Here is an 18,298-nt window from a genome sequence, read left to right as displayed (position 1 = left end):
ATGCATCGACAGAAATGGCGATTACGTAAAAAAATAGATAAATATTCACGCTTCAAAATTATACGAAGAAACGTTTATTTTCGATAATGTTTATATTTTTTTAAAAGTAAGAGACTTTACTTTTGTGATTACCCTCGTAGATATTGCGGGTAAAATTAATGTAAACTCCACGAGGGGATGACAGCTGTAAGCTCATCGCGCGATACATGTCAATCGAGATAACAATTGCCGTTAATTAAGCCGAACTCTTCATAAGTCAGGTTATGTTTTGTCTGTGATAGGAGTTTAATCCTGTCTCTCGGGGGAATTTCGAAAAAATCCTTTCTTAGTGTACATTCTCTCGACGTACCCTGTTAAAAAGCAATCAAAAACGCAAAAAACCGCATATAAAATAGAAGCCGAGTTCTTTACGGTAAGCCTTAATCCTGTCCCTCTCCCCTGCGGGGGGACTTTTGACATTTATATTATATAAAAACACGCGCGTATTCGAATGCAATGTTATGTCAAAATTTCAAAGCAATCGGTGAAGAACTTTCGGAGATTAGCTGTTAGGAACAAACGAACATTTACATTTTTATGTCTGTAGATTAAAGTTCGTAGAAAGCAACTGCGTTGAATAAATTTAAGTAAGAATTTATTCAACACTACGAACTCTAAATTTGCATTAACATATTTTACATATCGGATATTCATAATATTAATTCGTAATATATAAAATTTTAAAGATAGAGAAGGTTTCGAGATTACGTAGTTGGTTATTGGGTCTTTAATGCGGCAAAATTGAAAAACGTAAAATGACGCGCGTATTCTCTGCTCTTGTAGAACTTTTTATTGGTTCCATGCAGAAAGTCCAATATTCCTAACGCTCCATAATTCTGATTAAACCTAGAAAATAAACAGCGTATTGAATTGCACAATAACAATATTTAACTTTAAATTCTTCTGCACCTACTTTAAATGATGATAATTATGGGCTTCCGGCGACGGAAAGAATGGAAAATGGTAACCGGAATGAGCATTTAGAGTAGTAATAAGACAAATTATAAACCATATCCACATCACTGATACGTGCGATCCCATAAAAATGGGGCCCAAATAAGGTGGAATTACATTGCTGACAACGTGCTCTATGGGATGGCAATACAATGCTCCGATGGCAAAAGGTGATATTAACTCGTGGTGCCTTTTATGTATATACTTATATAGTTTCGGATGATGCAGAAGTCTGTATAAAATCACGGATTTGTGTCAACATTTTATTAACAATAGTATATGTAGAATGATGATTAAAAGACAGAAATAATTTCATACCTATGACTATAATAAAACGCTACTTCTTCTAACAGAAGAAATATTAGAAGTTCAAACAAAAATCTGGAAAATGACGGTAGTTGAAGCCTATTGTCGTAACACCTCCACTTCAGTACATCATACCCAATGATGGCAATTGGAGTACTAATGAAGATTTGATTAAACAATACTTGTTTTGCAACATGAAAATATTGTGAAATTTGTATCTGAAAGGAAATTGCAAAATTTCAGTTTTGCGCTATAATTTTTATTATTTAAGAAGAATGCATAAGAAACAGCTATAGAAACAAAAGAGAGGTTGAGGCGCATGTACAAACGTTAAACTTGTAAGGCAAGCAGAAGTACACGTTCGACGTTTGAAGTTTAAGTAAAAGACCTCGCGGCGTTCGTTCAAATCACGTCGCGCATTGACTCACGGGAAATTTGTTGAAAAATGGCGGATACATTTAACATGAAGGGTTACCAGCGAAGATAAATAAACAAATTAAACTGTTTAAAAGTATTTATAGGATGTTTAATTACACTAAATAATTATTTTAAATTCTTTTACCGTACGATCGCACGATAGGACTACCTCATAGTTTTGTCGAGAGAAGTAGTGGCTTATGTAAATTCGAAAGCAGCTCGGAAAATTAATGTTTAGAAAATTTACAAACCTATTACGCCGTTGATGGTAGAAGATGCTGTGAAAGAACAAACCTACCTTAAGATCAGCTATTATGAAGACAAATATATGTAAATTCTATAGGCACTTCGCATCACTGGCTAAAAAATCGAATAATTAAATAATTTCTGGATTAAAATCGTCTGAAACATAAATGCTTAAACAATTATTATTTTAATAAAATAGGGCATAATTTTAACCACAAACACAAAAGAATGAAGAAGTTTATGCCGATCGTCTACTCGCTATTCTAGACGTAGCAAACGCCATTATCGACCGTATAGAATTGCCTGATGGCGGCGCTCGCCTGTCCGCCGTTCACGTTTTGGGCTGAATACGTGCGCCTCAACCTCTCTAATAAACTTCACAATTGTTATAGGTTATATTTCTCGGAAGAACACTTAGATTCTAAAAACTATATAGTTTATATATCAATTGATTTATGATTTGTGTGCCTTGTCCTCGGTTTAGTTACATGGCAAAATGCGCAACCAAAAAATAATCCTGTATGTTCAATGTTACCTAGAATCGTACAGTAAGTAAATGCTGTTTCTTCGAGGTACAGAAAAACTAGTTATCTGAATTAATTGGGTTTTCGAACGGTCCGGATATGGACAATATTCAGATAATTGGAACGTTGCCTTAAAATAGCTATTGTTTTTTATTCACACACTCTGTTAACAAAATATTATATGTGAAAATTCACCTAAAAACAAATGTAATTAACTTCCTGCATTTAGGAAAAGTTATTTTTTGTGTATATACAACATTTATACATATGTACAGTGCATGCCTGGTAATTTTCAACGAAGTCGAAGGGCAATCCAGATAATCAGATCCTGAAAAATTGGAATTGTACTGTATTAGTAGTGAATTTATTCACTGATCTTTAAGAGATTTTGTAAACAGTACACTGTCAACAGCGGACAGTTCACAACTGGAATTGATCAGTAATTCCATTAATAAACGGTGAACGAATGGCAGTTTAAATCTTTCCATTAGTGGAAATTATTAATTTCGTGAAATACTTTGCTAAATAAAAAATATTCTTGATAAATTAAATTTTTTACAATATAATTCTTAATGTTTAGTCACGACAATTTACTTACCGGGTAAGATTTCACATCTTGTATTTTATAACGAAGTAAAAGCTCGGGTTTTCCAGTTAAGTCTATTAACGAATAAATCAGACCTACGCCCCAATATACCGAGAACGTAATAACAACAGTACCTATAATAAGTTACGTATATATATTGAACTATATGACACAAAATAAAAAATGCAATAATGGAAACTTACCCCAAACGGCGAGAGAGAATTCGTCATCAAGAATGTTAACTACTTCATTCCATAGATTTTGAAAAATATTATCCGAATCGAGAACGATAGAAAGATTTCTGTAAATTAATTTTATTAAAATCATCTAAAGTATATGCATTAAAGTAAAGATTCATCATTACTGTTTCTCTAACATGGTTTAGATATTCAAGCGAAGGAAGTTTCTGTTACATCTTCCTGCATATTATTAAGTGAAGTAATTTGTATATTCTTTCATAGTATTGCGTGTAATCATATTTACAGTTTATACGTAACTTTGCAACAACATTATAAATTATTGTATAGTTTGCTTTAAAATGTTAACACTAATACGGAGGTAACTTGTTACGTTTGATTTTTAGTGGCAGGTAAACCTCTGTATATTTTCCATATGTGCAAGATGTCAAGACTCGATTGCGTTTTTAAAAGTAATACCCTACCTCTCTTGACACAGCGACTGCCAACCTTTTCCTACAAGTTTAAAAAGTTTTTTGAAGCATCCTGTTTATTTAAACCTGTATTAATTGGTACAAGATTGTCTGAAAATTTACTTTAACCTTTACATTTATTTTTAAAATAAACTATAATAGGAAACAAAAGTTATGTACAGTACATATTCTTTTTCGTATACAGGTAGTTATATGTTTGTATCTTTTTATACGAGTATATGAGGTCAAGTATGTATATAAGAATCCTTCTTCATAGAGTACATTTAGTTCCTAGCATTAATTCACTATTTATATTTATGGATGTATAGAAAATTAATGATAAAGTTCACTTAAATAAGTTATATATGAAAAATAATGAGATAAAAATAAAGACGAGTTGTTATCACATATAAAACTAGTTTTACCGAAAAATTTAAGAGTAGGCGTACATACATAAATAAATAAGGGTTTGCAAAGATTTTATGATCTATATAGTGTCCTAAATCTCGGTAGTTTTGGAACCGCCAGTGTTGCTTATTTATATGCATTACCATTATAACTTCATTCAAAATAATTGAATGCATCTTAGAAACGAAATCAAAATTAATTTTAAGAAAAGTTCTATTATTCATAAAAACAATGAAATGCTTATGTTGCTGTGTTCAGAATGACAGCACCGCTCGACTCTTGAACGAAAAGTGTAGCAAATGTTTGAATACTTCGTGATGAACGGAAAAGGTATGGAAGTTAGATAATCGAAAACAAAAATTAAGTTATAGTATCTCATACATAGCATTATTCTAAAGAAATTTAAAGATATCTGCTTGCAAAATTTTTTAAACAACTGCCTTTCTAGGCAGTTATTTAAAAAATTTTGAATCGTCTCTGTACAAACAACGTTTAAATTAAGAAAGTGTTGATTTTAAATGAAATTTAGCAGTCATCACAGATTATTCCGTGTACCAGAGATTGGAAGACAATGTACTAAAAAAATCAAATTTTGGAAGAAGTATGACTCAGTTTACGTGACTGCGATAGTTGCTAGTTTATACGCATATGACCACATAACGCAAAGGCATAACCGACGGAGTTTGATAAAGGCCGCATCGAAGACTGGTTTGCATATAAATAAAGTTTCGAAAAATTGTTATTATCAACGATTTATAATGAAATCTTATATAATAATAAATTTACTTAATGGGTATGAAAATAGTAATCATATGCGCATCAAATTTTGTAATAACTTACATATAAAACTGTGAAAATCGAACAACATAAAGGAAAACAACCGAATGATGATTTCATCTGAAACTAGTATATGTCAACTTTCTGACCCGAGAGAGTGTCAACTTAGGTTTACTCACAGTCGATAGTGACACCTTATGACACCTTTCTCTCGACTTTTAGTCATCTCTGGGAAATTTGCACCTTTGAATATGACTAAGAACGAAGATTTGAGTTAGTCGTCGCCCGTTCTTACAGCTGTTAGGATTAGTGTTTGTGTGCCTTTTCATTCAATTGTTGGGAATTGTATTTGGGTGCTGCATCTGCGTGTCTGCTTGGGTGCTATTCAACGAGGAATATGCCTTCTGAATTCGAAGCTCTACTTCGTCGAGAACCGTTTTCCTGTGTTTTCCAACGTGGGAAATATTTGTCAGAATTCGTAAGGAACAAAAATTTGTAATTTGTGTCCCTCCGAGATAATAACGTGCATAACTGCGACTACTACGTGTTACTTAGATATAGACTATTACTGTACGAAGTTTCGTACTGTCTAATATATGTTTAAGTGTAATTAATTGTTTTGAGTGACTTCCTCCAACTGAGTATTGTCATTTCCTACTCCATCCTTTTACCCCCCGTCTCACAGACAAGACCAGGTTATTGCCATGTAGAAAAACGCCCAAACACGCGAGAAGTAAACGTAATCTATTTGGTGTCATAAATTTCCGAGTGTAATCGCTTACATTCGGCGATAACGAGGCTCTAAAGGCCTCAGAACTTTAAAATAGGCGTGAATTTGGCCATCCTGGTTACCACAAATTTATAACAATAAAACTATCAGATGGTTAAATGGATTACGGGAAAAATGGTAGATATATAATAATCTTTGTTCAAATTATACCTTATCATATGCTGAAGCGTAAACAATGACAGGTAAAGAAGAAAAAAATTCAACCGTTAAGAGTAAATTTTATGGAGATCGTATAGGATTTCATTAAAAATAGAATAAGAAATGAAAAAAGTAAAGATGTGATAAATATAAATGAAATTATTTCAGCAACGGTATAGAAAAAACAACGAATACGGTATGTGTATCTATAGAAAAGGACAATGCAGCTTCCAAAAATTGATAAGGAGACAAAGCTAAAAGAAAAAAGAAGAAAGAAAGACTAAAAAAACAAAATGCGGTGTTATAAGTGGCAGGATAATAATAACGTGAGAACAAAAGGTTAAGAAAAGTGCGTGGATTTATTGGTTTGGCTCATAAACCCGCGTGTTTTCAAAATCGCAAGAGGATGGCGATGAAGTGAAATAGATAGCATGTTTTACATATATCAATTAACGATATAATCAAAAAATTTTAAATAGATAACTAACTTTATACTTACTCTACACGGTGTGTCATTATTACATTATATCATAAACTACCCGAAAGATCTTTTGACATTTTCTACCAACATTACATTTTATAGTATAACTACAAGGTCAATCCAGTAGCTATATTTGTATAATTGACACTTAAAAGTTTTCTAAAAAATAAAGAATATCATTAAGGACATCGGAAATGACAGTTTGCGATATCCTTGATGTTATCGGAGAATCAACAATATCGAAAACTCTGAAGGAAATTCATTCGAGTGTACATTCAATTAAATTTCTTTCAAAAATACCTTTATTACTTTAAAAAAATTAAAACTTAATATTTTCCGAATTTTAAAAATATTTATTATGAAGTCTAATCTTGTTTAGACACGTAATGGCAGAATGAATTTTCATTTCGACATCGATATTTGTCCCAGTTATATTATAACTAGCGGGTGGGCCCGGCGATACGGAAGACTAAGATTATTACCTTACCCGTTTTCACAGAATGCGAGAATTGGGTCCCTTTGTTTCCAGACTGAGATACGAAATAATTAGAGAATTTTTAGATGTGTGTAAAAATATGTTCGATTTCCCACAAAAACGAAAACAACTGCACCTGCGTCTTGCACGTCGCTTTCTCTTAACAATTCCATTGTTACGTAACACTTTCATTGTTGACAATTCCATTGTTACCTATCACTTCCATTGTTGACACTACCATTGTTACTTAACACTTCCATTGTTGATGGAAGTGTTAAGTAGTCCCTCTTCCCCGTGGGGAGGAATTTCGAAAAATCCCTTCTTAGTGTGCATTCTCGTGACGGACCCTAACTGTGTACTAAATTTTAACTTTCAACTCCTAACCGTTTGGGCTCTGCGCTGATTATTATTATTATTATTATTAACTCGTCTCGATTATATATATACTAGCAGGTAGGCCCGGCGTTGCTCGGGCAAAAGTAATGATAGCGAAGATTAAGATTATTACGTTATAGTCACAAAAGAAAAAGAGTAATTTCATCAACGGACTAAGTATTTCTAAAGAAAGGTCGAATTTGAAAATCGAATGTTCTAATACTGTTCGATTTTCACGACGTGTTCTGATTATATCGTTCGATTGTCATCGAATGTTCTAAAGAAGAAAAGTCGAGAAAAACCGAATCAATCTGTTTAAATTTGAAAATCAAATATGTTCTAACATATTACTTTTTTTTTTTTTCCTCCAGCGCCCGTGAATCTTGCACGTCGCTTTCTCTTGTTCTCCATTGTTACTTAACACTTCTATTGATACTTAACACTTCCATTGTTGATGGAAGTGTTAAGCCTCAATCCTGTCCCTCTCCCCGTGGGGAGAAATTTCAAAAAATCCCTTCTTAGTGTGCGTTTTTGTGACGTACCGTAACTATGTACCAAATTTCAACTTTTAACTCTTAACCGTTTGGGCTCTTAACATTTTCATTGTTACGTAACACTTCCATTGTTAACACTTCCATTGTTGACACTTCCATTATTACTTCACACTTCCATTGTTACGTAACAATTCCATTGTTGATGGAAGTGTTAAGACTTAATTCTATCCCTCTCCCCCGTGGGGAAAAATTTCGAAAAATCCCTTCTTAGTGTGCGTTCTCGTAACATACCCTAACTGCGTACCAAATTTCAACTTTCAACTCCTAACCGTTTAGGCACGTCTCGATAATGTATATAGAAGCTTTAATCCTGTCCCTCTCCCCCGTGGAGAAGAATTTCGAAAAATCCCTTCTTAGTGTGCGTTTTCGTGACGTACCCTAACTGTGTACCAAATTTCAACTTTCAACTCCTGACCGTTTGGGCTCTGCGCTGATTATTATTATTATTATTATTATTATCAACTCGTCTCGATTATATATATAGATAGATAGTTCTGTCTCAATCATTGAATTCACTGTGTAAACTTCATTCATTTCGTTATATAATTTCCTACACCGTACTTTAAATAATTTTATTATATGGAGGAAATTTACATTTATACATGAATTTTAGGCTGTTTTATATTTTGTTTCTCCTATATTTTAAAGCAGAGAATAAAGCAGAGAAAGCACAGATACAAATAAGACATCGATATAACACTGTACAATGAATTGAATTAAAAAAGTATTTTAAGAAAGATAGCGAGACATTTTTTGTTTAAAGTGTTTTAAAAGAAACATTACACTTGTTGTTAATGCGAGAATTACATGGATAATTTCTTCCTCAGCTTTTTCTAATCCTGCTGCAGCAAAACAGTTTTGGATTGCTTTAGGATAGACTTCGAGGCATCTTTAATCATGCCTTGATTAAGACGTTGGAACTTGCTACTCGCATTTGCAAGCATAATTCTAATCTGTTTTTCAAAGAAACACTCTTCTGGTATGCTGGGCAATTATCAACGAGCAGAAGTACCCGGCGAAAACAATTTTCCCAAGCTTGAAGTCATTGAATAAACTATATAGTCATTCAAGCACGTTTTCGTAAATGTAGTCACAGAGTAATGACTCTATCTTACTTGTTAGTTTGGCAGCTTTTCCAATAACTAAAGAACTTAGCTTGTCAGAATGGTCACTGTTAGGCATTCTTTACTCAGTTTACTCCGTTCACTTTTCGGTGTTTTATACGTGTTCAAAGGAAATACTTCATTAAAATTTCTTTTAAATCTTCATACTTTCCACATTTCACTTTCTTCCTTTTTACTACTTCTGAAGCAACGTTTAATTCTATTTCCTTTATAATCTCGAGTATTGTTCGCAATATAAATGGCGTGTTCTCAATAACACCACAATTTTTTTTCGAATCACACACTGTATTCTCGTTGAACTAATGTATAATTGATCTTTTTTTCTTTTACGGTAAATGTCTTCCGAGTTCCAGGCTCTGTCGCAAAACTCAAGTCTCAAAATGGACACAGTTTTTTGGGTCCGATATCAGTAATACGTGAAATACCAAGATTAAACCGAAACACTCGACGTTGCGGTTAAATGCACATTATTTTTATTGTGCACGTGATTTTTCTTGTGTATGTGCACAGAAAAAGTCGTGTTTACCGTTCTTGTTTTCCAACGAGAAGAGCAACGATCCGTAACGATTTTCAGAGGAAGTGGAGAAGTGCTGTAGTGTTATAAATAGGAGAAACATTTCGTGGGACTGAAAAAACGTAGAGCGTTATATGCCTGAAAATATACTGCGGTTTCCAATGAAAACGAACAAACAACTAGGAAACAGCGCGTTAATTGCAATATTGAAATATTTTCCAAATTTCTAATTAATACATCAAATTATGTTACGATATGAAACAAATATCTTGCAAAATGTCTTCGAACAGTTTACAGTAAAATATTAACAATTAAATATATAAATTAATCATCAATCATACAATAAATTATCAGGAAAAATATTTAATATTCTCGGCAAATTATCGCGTAATTTATATACTTTAAGTTAAGAATTGCATTATCTTTTGAATTATTTTTTAAAGTCTATTTTTACATAAAAATGGAAAATTTCTTTTGAAATAATTAAATTAAATATACATATATTTTTTTTCTCTTAGGGTAGTGTTTGGAATAGGAAAATCATTAATATGGCTCAACCGTGAAATCAATCAGATATAATCAGTTTAAAATGTCTTAATAAATATAAGACGGGCGAACATAACTTCCTTTACTTTTGTTTCTAGGTCATTACTCAATAAAAAATTTCTTATTTCCTTATAGAAAAACATGTCTATAATTTAATTCTAAGCTTGAAAGTTATAAATAAAGATCTAATTACTTAGAGAAAACAGCAAAGAAGCGATATTAATTTTATTTTTCAGGCGAAAACTTTCAATTTTTCTTTTTTCTTCATTTCTACAGTAAAATTTTCCCCGTATTTTTAGAAATTTAAAATAAAAATTATACGTAATAACATCTCCGATATCAGACAGAATAAATGAAAATTAAAAAGATAACCTGTTATTAATGACAGGTTATATTTTAATTAAAGCGAAAGCATTAGAATATTCACGTAAATGAATTTTGAATTAATATAATAATGTTAATTTATATTGTCATTAATGTGATTATAACTGCGTTAATTACGAGTTGTATATGACTATCCATTTGATGTATTTATTTACATTAATTACAATACAACATCATCTATACTATTATTATAATAAATACAATATGTCAGTGTACTTATTCGTAAGTCGTAAGTTCATAAATTTATTTCTTTTCTTATCGGGTTATATATAGCCTATACATAATCACAACATAGATATTATTTTATCTACGCTGCGGTTAATAACACAAAAAAGTGGTTACGTATAATTTTATTTTCAAAATTATATGTTAAAAGTCAAATTTTAATATATTACACAATACTAAGAAATTTAAAAATTGCTTGTAAAATTATAAAAGTTTTTAAATTCATTTTGAATAATTTAAGATTAAAATTTATAACAAATTTGCTGTTACAGTTATAATTTTCATGCCTAATTATCTTATTTGTAATTATGCGTTTGTTGTAGTATAGTAAATTATGTTCTACATTCACGAATTTGCAATAGTAAATTGCCATAATTAAACATTATTCACTGATCTCGACATTATAAAATTTTCGGCCATTCGTTCTGAATAATTTTATTTTATCTCTTGGGTTTTCGGGAACTTTTCTCTGTTTTTCAATTCAAACACCCGAAATAATTAATTGATTTTTTATTAAGTACAGAGAAATTCACGACATCCTTCCAAAGAGTTTCTTCTCTAAGGAATTTTATACAGTTTCAAGTTACAATTGTAATTATGATTAATATTCTATAATGACTATAATATTCTGCGATATTCTGTAAAGTTGCGTGTTATCTACACTCTTGCGTGTATAAATCGTGTGATAGATAGTATACGATAAATGTTAAAGAAATAAGATGAATAAGATATAAAGACTAGTCGCGGGTCAATGATACTAATCTATTTAAAATGTAAATTATTCCGAAATGGAAGTCACCTCTCCAAACATAGTTGTAAGTTGTTTACAATAACAACTTTTCACATCCATAACTTCAGTTTTATAAATCACTGCCATTATGAACGATGCAAAATTTTACTGTATATATTACTGTATTTAAATGCGATATCTTTTTGTGTTCTTTTCAGTGAGATATTATAAGCTTTGGCTGATTTACCAAGGATGAAATCTGAATATAAGACATTGAACTTGTGGAAAAATAGGACGGCTCGCTTAACCACGTGTTAGGTCGTAATGGCGAGGGATATTATATTGTATTATTAAGATATGGTTGAATAATTTAAAAATAACTGTAAAAACAATTTAAAGTGATGTAGTTTCACAAATGACTTCTTTTTGTCTCTTAATTTTCAGAAAATGCATTTGATGAATGTTGAGACAAAGATATTTTTAGCGCAGGGTGATTTAGACGAGAAAAGAGAAAAATTTAAAAAGGAATAATTAAAACTAGTTTAGTGATAAAAAATTAAAAGCGCTGATTTTATAAATTTATTTGCTGGGAGAAGTTCGTGAATTTATTCTTTTAGCCTGTCATCTTCCTTATCAATTCTTTTCTGACGTGTTAATATCAAAGTTATGTTTGTTACGCGTGTAACAACAAGAAATCATTTAAAAGTATCGTTTACCTTTCTTTCAATTATTAACTTTGTCTGAGGATATTTTTAATTGATGTTATTTCTCATCGACTGTAACATCTCTGATATACAATATAAGCGTTTCTTAATGCAGTATCCATTAAAATAGGAATTAGTTAACTAATTACATTACTCTATTGAAAATGTATTGCTTTTAATTGATCTAAATTTGTCACAACATTTTATTTGTGTCTATTATTAATGTAGTAAGCAATTTTTATGGAATGAAACAGGTTGAATGATGTAGAAAAACTTGTCGTGGATCAGTGCTGAAAACGTAATTAAAACATAAATTGCTGTTAAGTAACTTCGGTTTCTGAATTTGTTAATAAGTTTGAGTTGTTACAAAATTTCATTAATTTTTGTAATTAATAAATGTATATTACAGCAATTTAATTGTCTTCAAAGAATGATATTTTCAAGGAGTTAACATTTAAAATTAACGTAGCAGACCCCCCTTTTTACGTTTTAATTGTTAAATGAAAAATCGTCGTTAACGAGTGATGCAAACTATGTATTGTAAAATCAGTTTTCTATGTTAGGGCGCCATTTTGGAGTACAGTTTCAGCTTATTATACTATAATAGATTTAATGCTTGCATGCCATATTATAGAAAAAATAAGTCATAAACTTTATGATTATTTAATAAATTGTAATTGAAACTATACCAGTAGTAGAAGTGGTGTTGTAAAATAAGTGGCAAAGCAATGTCTCTATACTTACAGTCGAAATTCATTATCACCAGTAAAACTACAATAATATTTCTTAATGTACAAAGCGATAATACCTCGTAATAACGATATTAACATAAATTATGAAACAGTAATTATGATTACAGCGGATATTAATGTATTAAATACCTTAATTCAGTGTTCCGCAAAGTGTGTGCCGCGGCACACTGGTGTACCGTGGTCAATAGTTGGTGTGCCGCGGAAAAATGTCAAGTTTTGTGAAGATAATGCACCTACACATAGTTGAGAGTTATGCGAGCGAAGCGCTTCGTTGCACGAGGAGCGGGACAGCCCACCCGCGCGCCGCACGCACGCGCGTGTCAATGTGATATTGTAACGCCGCGCCCCGCTTAGTCATCGTTGTGCGCTTTTGTAAACTGAAACAAATCGCTTTTCGCCAGTAACTAGCCGCTAGTTTGTGAATGTGTCGTCGCGAACGTAATTGACTTTTTTATTACAAATAAATAGACCCTAATACACGTATGCGTATATAATGGTGTATATATGTATGTGTATATAAATTCCTTAAACCTACCGCAAGTTCGTCAAGTGAAACTAATGATTCCCAAGAAGCAGAGTCAACGAAGAAAAAACCTAAGCTTGTTAATCGAAAATATGATGAGAGCTATGTACAGTACGTTATGGCTTTATATATTGCGGAGACAAACCATGCCCAATCCCAAAATGGAGTAACTTTGGGTAATGATTCGATGGTGCCCAGTAAACTTTAACGACATTTAACTACTAAACACCCATCGGTGGCTCAAAAAGACAAAGCCTTTTTTCAACGTTTGAAAGACCAGTCTAAGAAACAGGTAACTCTTACGAGTTCGTCTTTCGAAACATCAGACAAAGCGCAGAAAGCGAGCTACGTGATCGCTAATATGCTCGTTAAATCCAAGAAGCCTCATTCTCTCGCTGAAACTTTAATTTTACCTGTCTGCAAAGACGTTGTCAAGATTACGATTAGCCAAGAAGCCGCTAAGAAAATCGAAAAAATACCTGCGTCGGCAGATACGATCTCACGTCGAATTAATGATATTTCTAGCGACATTCAATCAACGTTAATTGAAAAATTAAGGCTTAGTGGAGTTTTTGCGATTCAAGTCGACCAGGCTACCGATATCAGTGGTCACGCGCATCTCGTATCAAATGTGAGGTACACTGACGAATACGAAATAAAAGAGGACTTTTTATTTTGTCTGCCACTACCTGGTTATACCACTGCGGAAGAAATATTCAAAGTAACAGAACAGTACTTCGGCGAGTATAATTTGGAATGGCGCAACTGCGTAAGCATTTGCACGGACGGAACAGCAGCTATGACGGGAAAAATTAGGGAATTTATAACCAGGGCTTCTGAAAAAACCCTAATATTAAAAATGTAAATTGCTTTTTACACAGGGAAGCACTGATGGCGAAGTCTCTGCCTGATGAATTATTGTCTGTCCTACAAGAAGTCGTCAAAATTGTCAATTACATCGAGTCGCGACCGCCGAACTCTCGTCTGTTTAATGCAGTGTGTCGGGAAATGGGAGCAGATCATCAGTCATTTCTGTCTCATACAGAAGTACGATGGCTTTCTCGCGGAAAAGTGCTTTCTCGAATTTACGAGCTAAAAAATGAGACCCAGACGTTTTTAGAGGCCTAGGGTTCAGATTTTACTTTTCTGTTTAAAGAAGAAGAATGGGTAGCAAAACTTGCATATCTGGCGGATATATTCCCCAATTTAAATGAGCTCAACAAAAAACTGCGAGGCAGGAATTCTAATATTTTAACGTTATCGGACAAGATTGAAAGCTTTTGCGCTAAGTTGGTGTTATGGATCGGCCACGCTACCGATGGTAGTAACGAAATGTTCCCAAATGTCGTGGCTGCCGATTCAGAAAAAAGTGCAGGCTTTGATAGTGAAACACTCGGAACTATTAGGAGAAAAAATGAACTCTTATTTTCTTAAGTGTGACCCGCAACTTATGGACTGGGTACGAAATCTATTTTCGGATAACATTTGCATTGGACACCTACCGATAAACGAGCAGGAAGAATTCGTGGAGCTATAAACTGATCGGACATTAAAACTAGAATTTTCCGAAACAGAGCTAGAACATTTTTGGCTGCATATAAAAAATGAGTATCCACTGCTTTCAAAGCGTGCTATTGCAATTCTCTTACCATTTGCCACGACCTTCTTACGCGAATTGGGGTTTTCGACTCTCACTACGATTAAATCGAGAAAAAGAGAACTCCCGAGGACGATCGACCTCGGGATGAGAGCAGCCTCATCAACGATTGTTCCAAATTTTGATCGCCTGAGCTCAGTTAAGCAGGCTCACATTTCTCATTAAACATTGTACTGATTTTTATAATAAATAAATATTAAATAAACATTGGTTTTTCCTTTGGTGTACCCCTAAAATTTGATTTGGTAGTTGTACCTTAAACACAAAAAGTTTGTGGAACACTGCCTTAATTAATTTGATCTCGAATCAACAGTTTATTGTTTATATTGATTTTAATTATTCTTTTTTAATAAAAAAAATAAAGGATATAAACATACCATACTTTATGAAGTAAATTTTATTTTAACTAAATTAAATTACGCACAATAATTATTTCTTGACATAGGTATGTTCTTGGTATACAGGAACATTGTACGTTGGAATATTTTCACGTTTTTCTTCTTCATCGAAGCATTTCTAGAATGATTGAAAATTATTAGAATTTATGGTAATAAAGTAAATAAAGTTCATTTACTAAATTAGTAATGAAGGAAGAACATCATTAAGTCTACGAAGTATATATACAGTGAAATCCTCCTGTAAATGGCTACCCATCACGGTGGTTGCAAAGTAGGTGTTTTACTGTATACACATTTTTAAAAAAGATAATTGAAATTTATCATAATTTTATAAATTTAATCAAATTTACAGACGATAGTCATATCTATTTTTAATGATAAATATTAAACGTCATGTTATCACTTACCAGTTTAACTGGTAAAACGGCTGGATTATCCTTATTAGCAGCCGTTAAAGCGGGATAGAAACACTCTTCAAACCGTGTTAGTTCCTTCAAAGAGTAAAGTCATTTTTAATAATTAAGTAAAAAATTACAGTATCTAAATTTATATTTGTAAATATTTGTGAATAAATTTAGAATTACCTCTTCTGTCCTGGTGAAGCAAATAAAATGATCTACTTCTTCCCAAGTTTGATAAAATTTGATTTGTTGAACACAGTTTTTATATATATCACGTTATCCTAGAAAATTGCGTAATATAGAAATAAGCATTTGCTATATATTCTAAATAAAACAAATAAGAAAAACTGGAAAAAATCTTACAACGTCAGCTCCATTTTCCTTCAAGCAATACCGAAAATCATTACGTCTCTTAAAGGCTAAATTGAAAGAGATTAAGTTAATTAAAGCGGCATTATCTCCATAACAAATATATTAGAATACAAACACATAAAATTTCGGCTTACAGCAGTAACGACGATTTAAATCATCCAACCAAAGTTTAGCACTCTTCGTGAGTTTAGTAGAACCATTCGCACAGTCCATAGAAGACAAGCTTATGATTAGTGAAAGTACACACACAGAGAGTTTCATATCGATCGATTGTGCTAACGTTGCCACACGTATATCAGTTTATATACGTTTTCAAGAAGTTATAGGTCAATATCCATTCGCTAAAATTAGTAATCGAAAGGGAATTTAACCCAATTTTTTGAGTACGAAAGCTTTTTCTAAATACTTGATAATTATTATCGGTAGTTTCTGATAGCATGCAAATTGATTGCGCTGATGATAATTATCGGCTGTGAAAAAAGAACAAAATTTCTAGACAGGAATTAAATATAATATTTTTCTTAAAAATAACTTGATAAACAAAAGATAAAATTTTAAGTAAAAATTATTTATTTTAATCTTTTAATAACTTTCAAACTGTAGACTGAAACTTGTAACGTGTGCTCATCATTATATACACTTCTTAATATTGGGTACAGGTACTTCAACTCCATTTAGTGTTAATTCGAGAGGCGAACAAATAGAAATACTGGCGCTAAACCCATGTTTCACTATATGTAAATCATAAGATATGATTATAAACCGATCGATATGGGGGAAGTTTTAATTTGTCCTTTGCTTTCGTTCTTACACTGTCTTCGATTTTGGTGATAAAAGAAAAACAATCGTCTAAGATGTAAAAAATTACGTCAAGTAAACATTTATTAGAAATTATATGATAGTTAAATTTTTTTCTTATAAGTTTTTCTTTGGTAAAAATAAGCTTGGCATTCACCAGACTTTTATCTGTAGCGTATTAATGATTCTAACATTTCGCTTTAAAGTGTAGCTAGGTAGCTCTACTGGAACCCCCGTGAACTTTGAGCCGTAGACTCGGAAGTTTCGTGAGCACGTTACAGATTACGAGAGAAGCTTAAGTTTAAAATTTCTACACTCCTGTACTTTTCTCTCTGGGAGCGACTGCAGCGTCGAGTGAAAAAATACATCTCTTTCACGATTTTTGCACTTTTCAATTGCTCATATTTCAGCAATCTTTTTACAGAAAAATCTGAAATTTTGCACACTACCTAACAAAGCAATTATGTTTCGAACGAGATATTCAGAATTTCTTTAGAATACTGATTCCTGCATATATAGTCAGTCAGTTTTTACCTTTTACTTGTCGTGGAGTTATTACCGTGATTAGCGATTCTTCGTGACAAATCTAGCAGTTATATAGAATACTCTCTCATAAATTATGATTTTATTGCCGGTAACTCGATATAACGTGGTCGTGAGATGAACATATGATGCCACATTATAAGAAGAAATCTTTCCGCTGCCACGTGTAAAGACAACCCGTGCCACATGGCAGCCAGTGTGTATCAATTACCGTTTATTTTGTTTCGACACTACTTATTTTCTATTAGGTATCACTACACTAAAAATTAAAATGTTCGTGCAATGGCAAGTACAAAGCATAGGCATGGCCGGAAAAGTATTGACAATTAAACAACTGAATTTGAACTGTGTTTAATTTAATTTTAATGTGATGCGTGATTTTCTAACGTTTTCTGCTGTTCGCGCATTCTTCCTCGAGATACAACACAAAATAGAAATGGTGTTTAATGTAACTTTAAAATTGAACAATCTATTTCTGTTCTGTTTTCTATCCTTATGAAGGCAGCGTGAACAGCCGAAAACGAAAGAAAATAAAAAGATTCTTATAGTAAAGGGTTATTTTTTTGGACTTTTTACAAATGATGTAAACCAGTTTTTGAATTTCAACCCACAGTAATATGGAATAAAAGCAGAAGGATCTAAAGAACTGAACGATAAAATTGAAATCTACAGGCTGTTCACGTCGTATCGAAGCGCATTATATCGTGTCACCAGTGTATCAAATGCAACTTTACTTTGTGCGGAAAATACTTGTTACCAAAATTTTGATTTCCTTATTACAAGATACGTGTTCTTGCTATGGAGTAAATGCAAATAAAAACATATATAATTGTGCAAATTATTTATGTATTTTAAAAATTTTATATGGCTTCCGTATTAGAATAGTACTTATGCGAGACTATATAATA

General features: G+C 32.3%; 1 protein-coding gene and 1 long non-coding RNA gene across 2 annotated transcripts; both read right to left on the bottom strand.

Annotated features, from left to right (window-relative positions):
• Nucleotides 1-755: 755 nt before the first annotated feature.
• LOC136968575 (fatty acid hydroxylase domain-containing protein 2-like) lies at nt 756-3,450 on the bottom strand. Its single transcript, XM_067262573.1, has 6 exons — nt 3,437-3,450; nt 3,276-3,373; nt 3,085-3,206; nt 1,312-1,517; nt 953-1,225; nt 756-885 (listed from the first exon to the last, which is right to left on the bottom strand). Exons 1-6 carry the CDS (start codon nt 3,448-3,450, stop codon nt 756-758), a joined length of 843 nt encoding a protein of 280 aa, XP_067118674.1.
• Nucleotides 3,451-15,298: 11,848 nt separating this feature from the next.
• LOC136968585 (uncharacterized) lies at nt 15,299-15,947 on the bottom strand. Its single transcript, XR_010879672.1, has 3 exons — nt 15,861-15,947; nt 15,684-15,767; nt 15,299-15,394 (listed from the first exon to the last, which is right to left on the bottom strand). It is a non-coding gene; the product is annotated as an uncharacterized lncRNA (long non-coding RNA).
• Nucleotides 15,948-18,298: the final 2,351 nt, after the last annotated feature.

The sequence above is a fragment of the Centruroides vittatus genome, unplaced genomic scaffold, assembly GCF_030686945.1.
Source record: "Centruroides vittatus isolate TY-2023 unplaced genomic scaffold, ASM3068694v2 contig_15, whole genome shotgun sequence".
In the NCBI taxonomy this organism is placed as follows: Eukaryota; Metazoa; Arthropoda; class Arachnida; order Scorpiones; family Buthidae; genus Centruroides; species Centruroides vittatus.
This window is presented reverse-complemented; position numbering and strand designations above follow the sequence as displayed.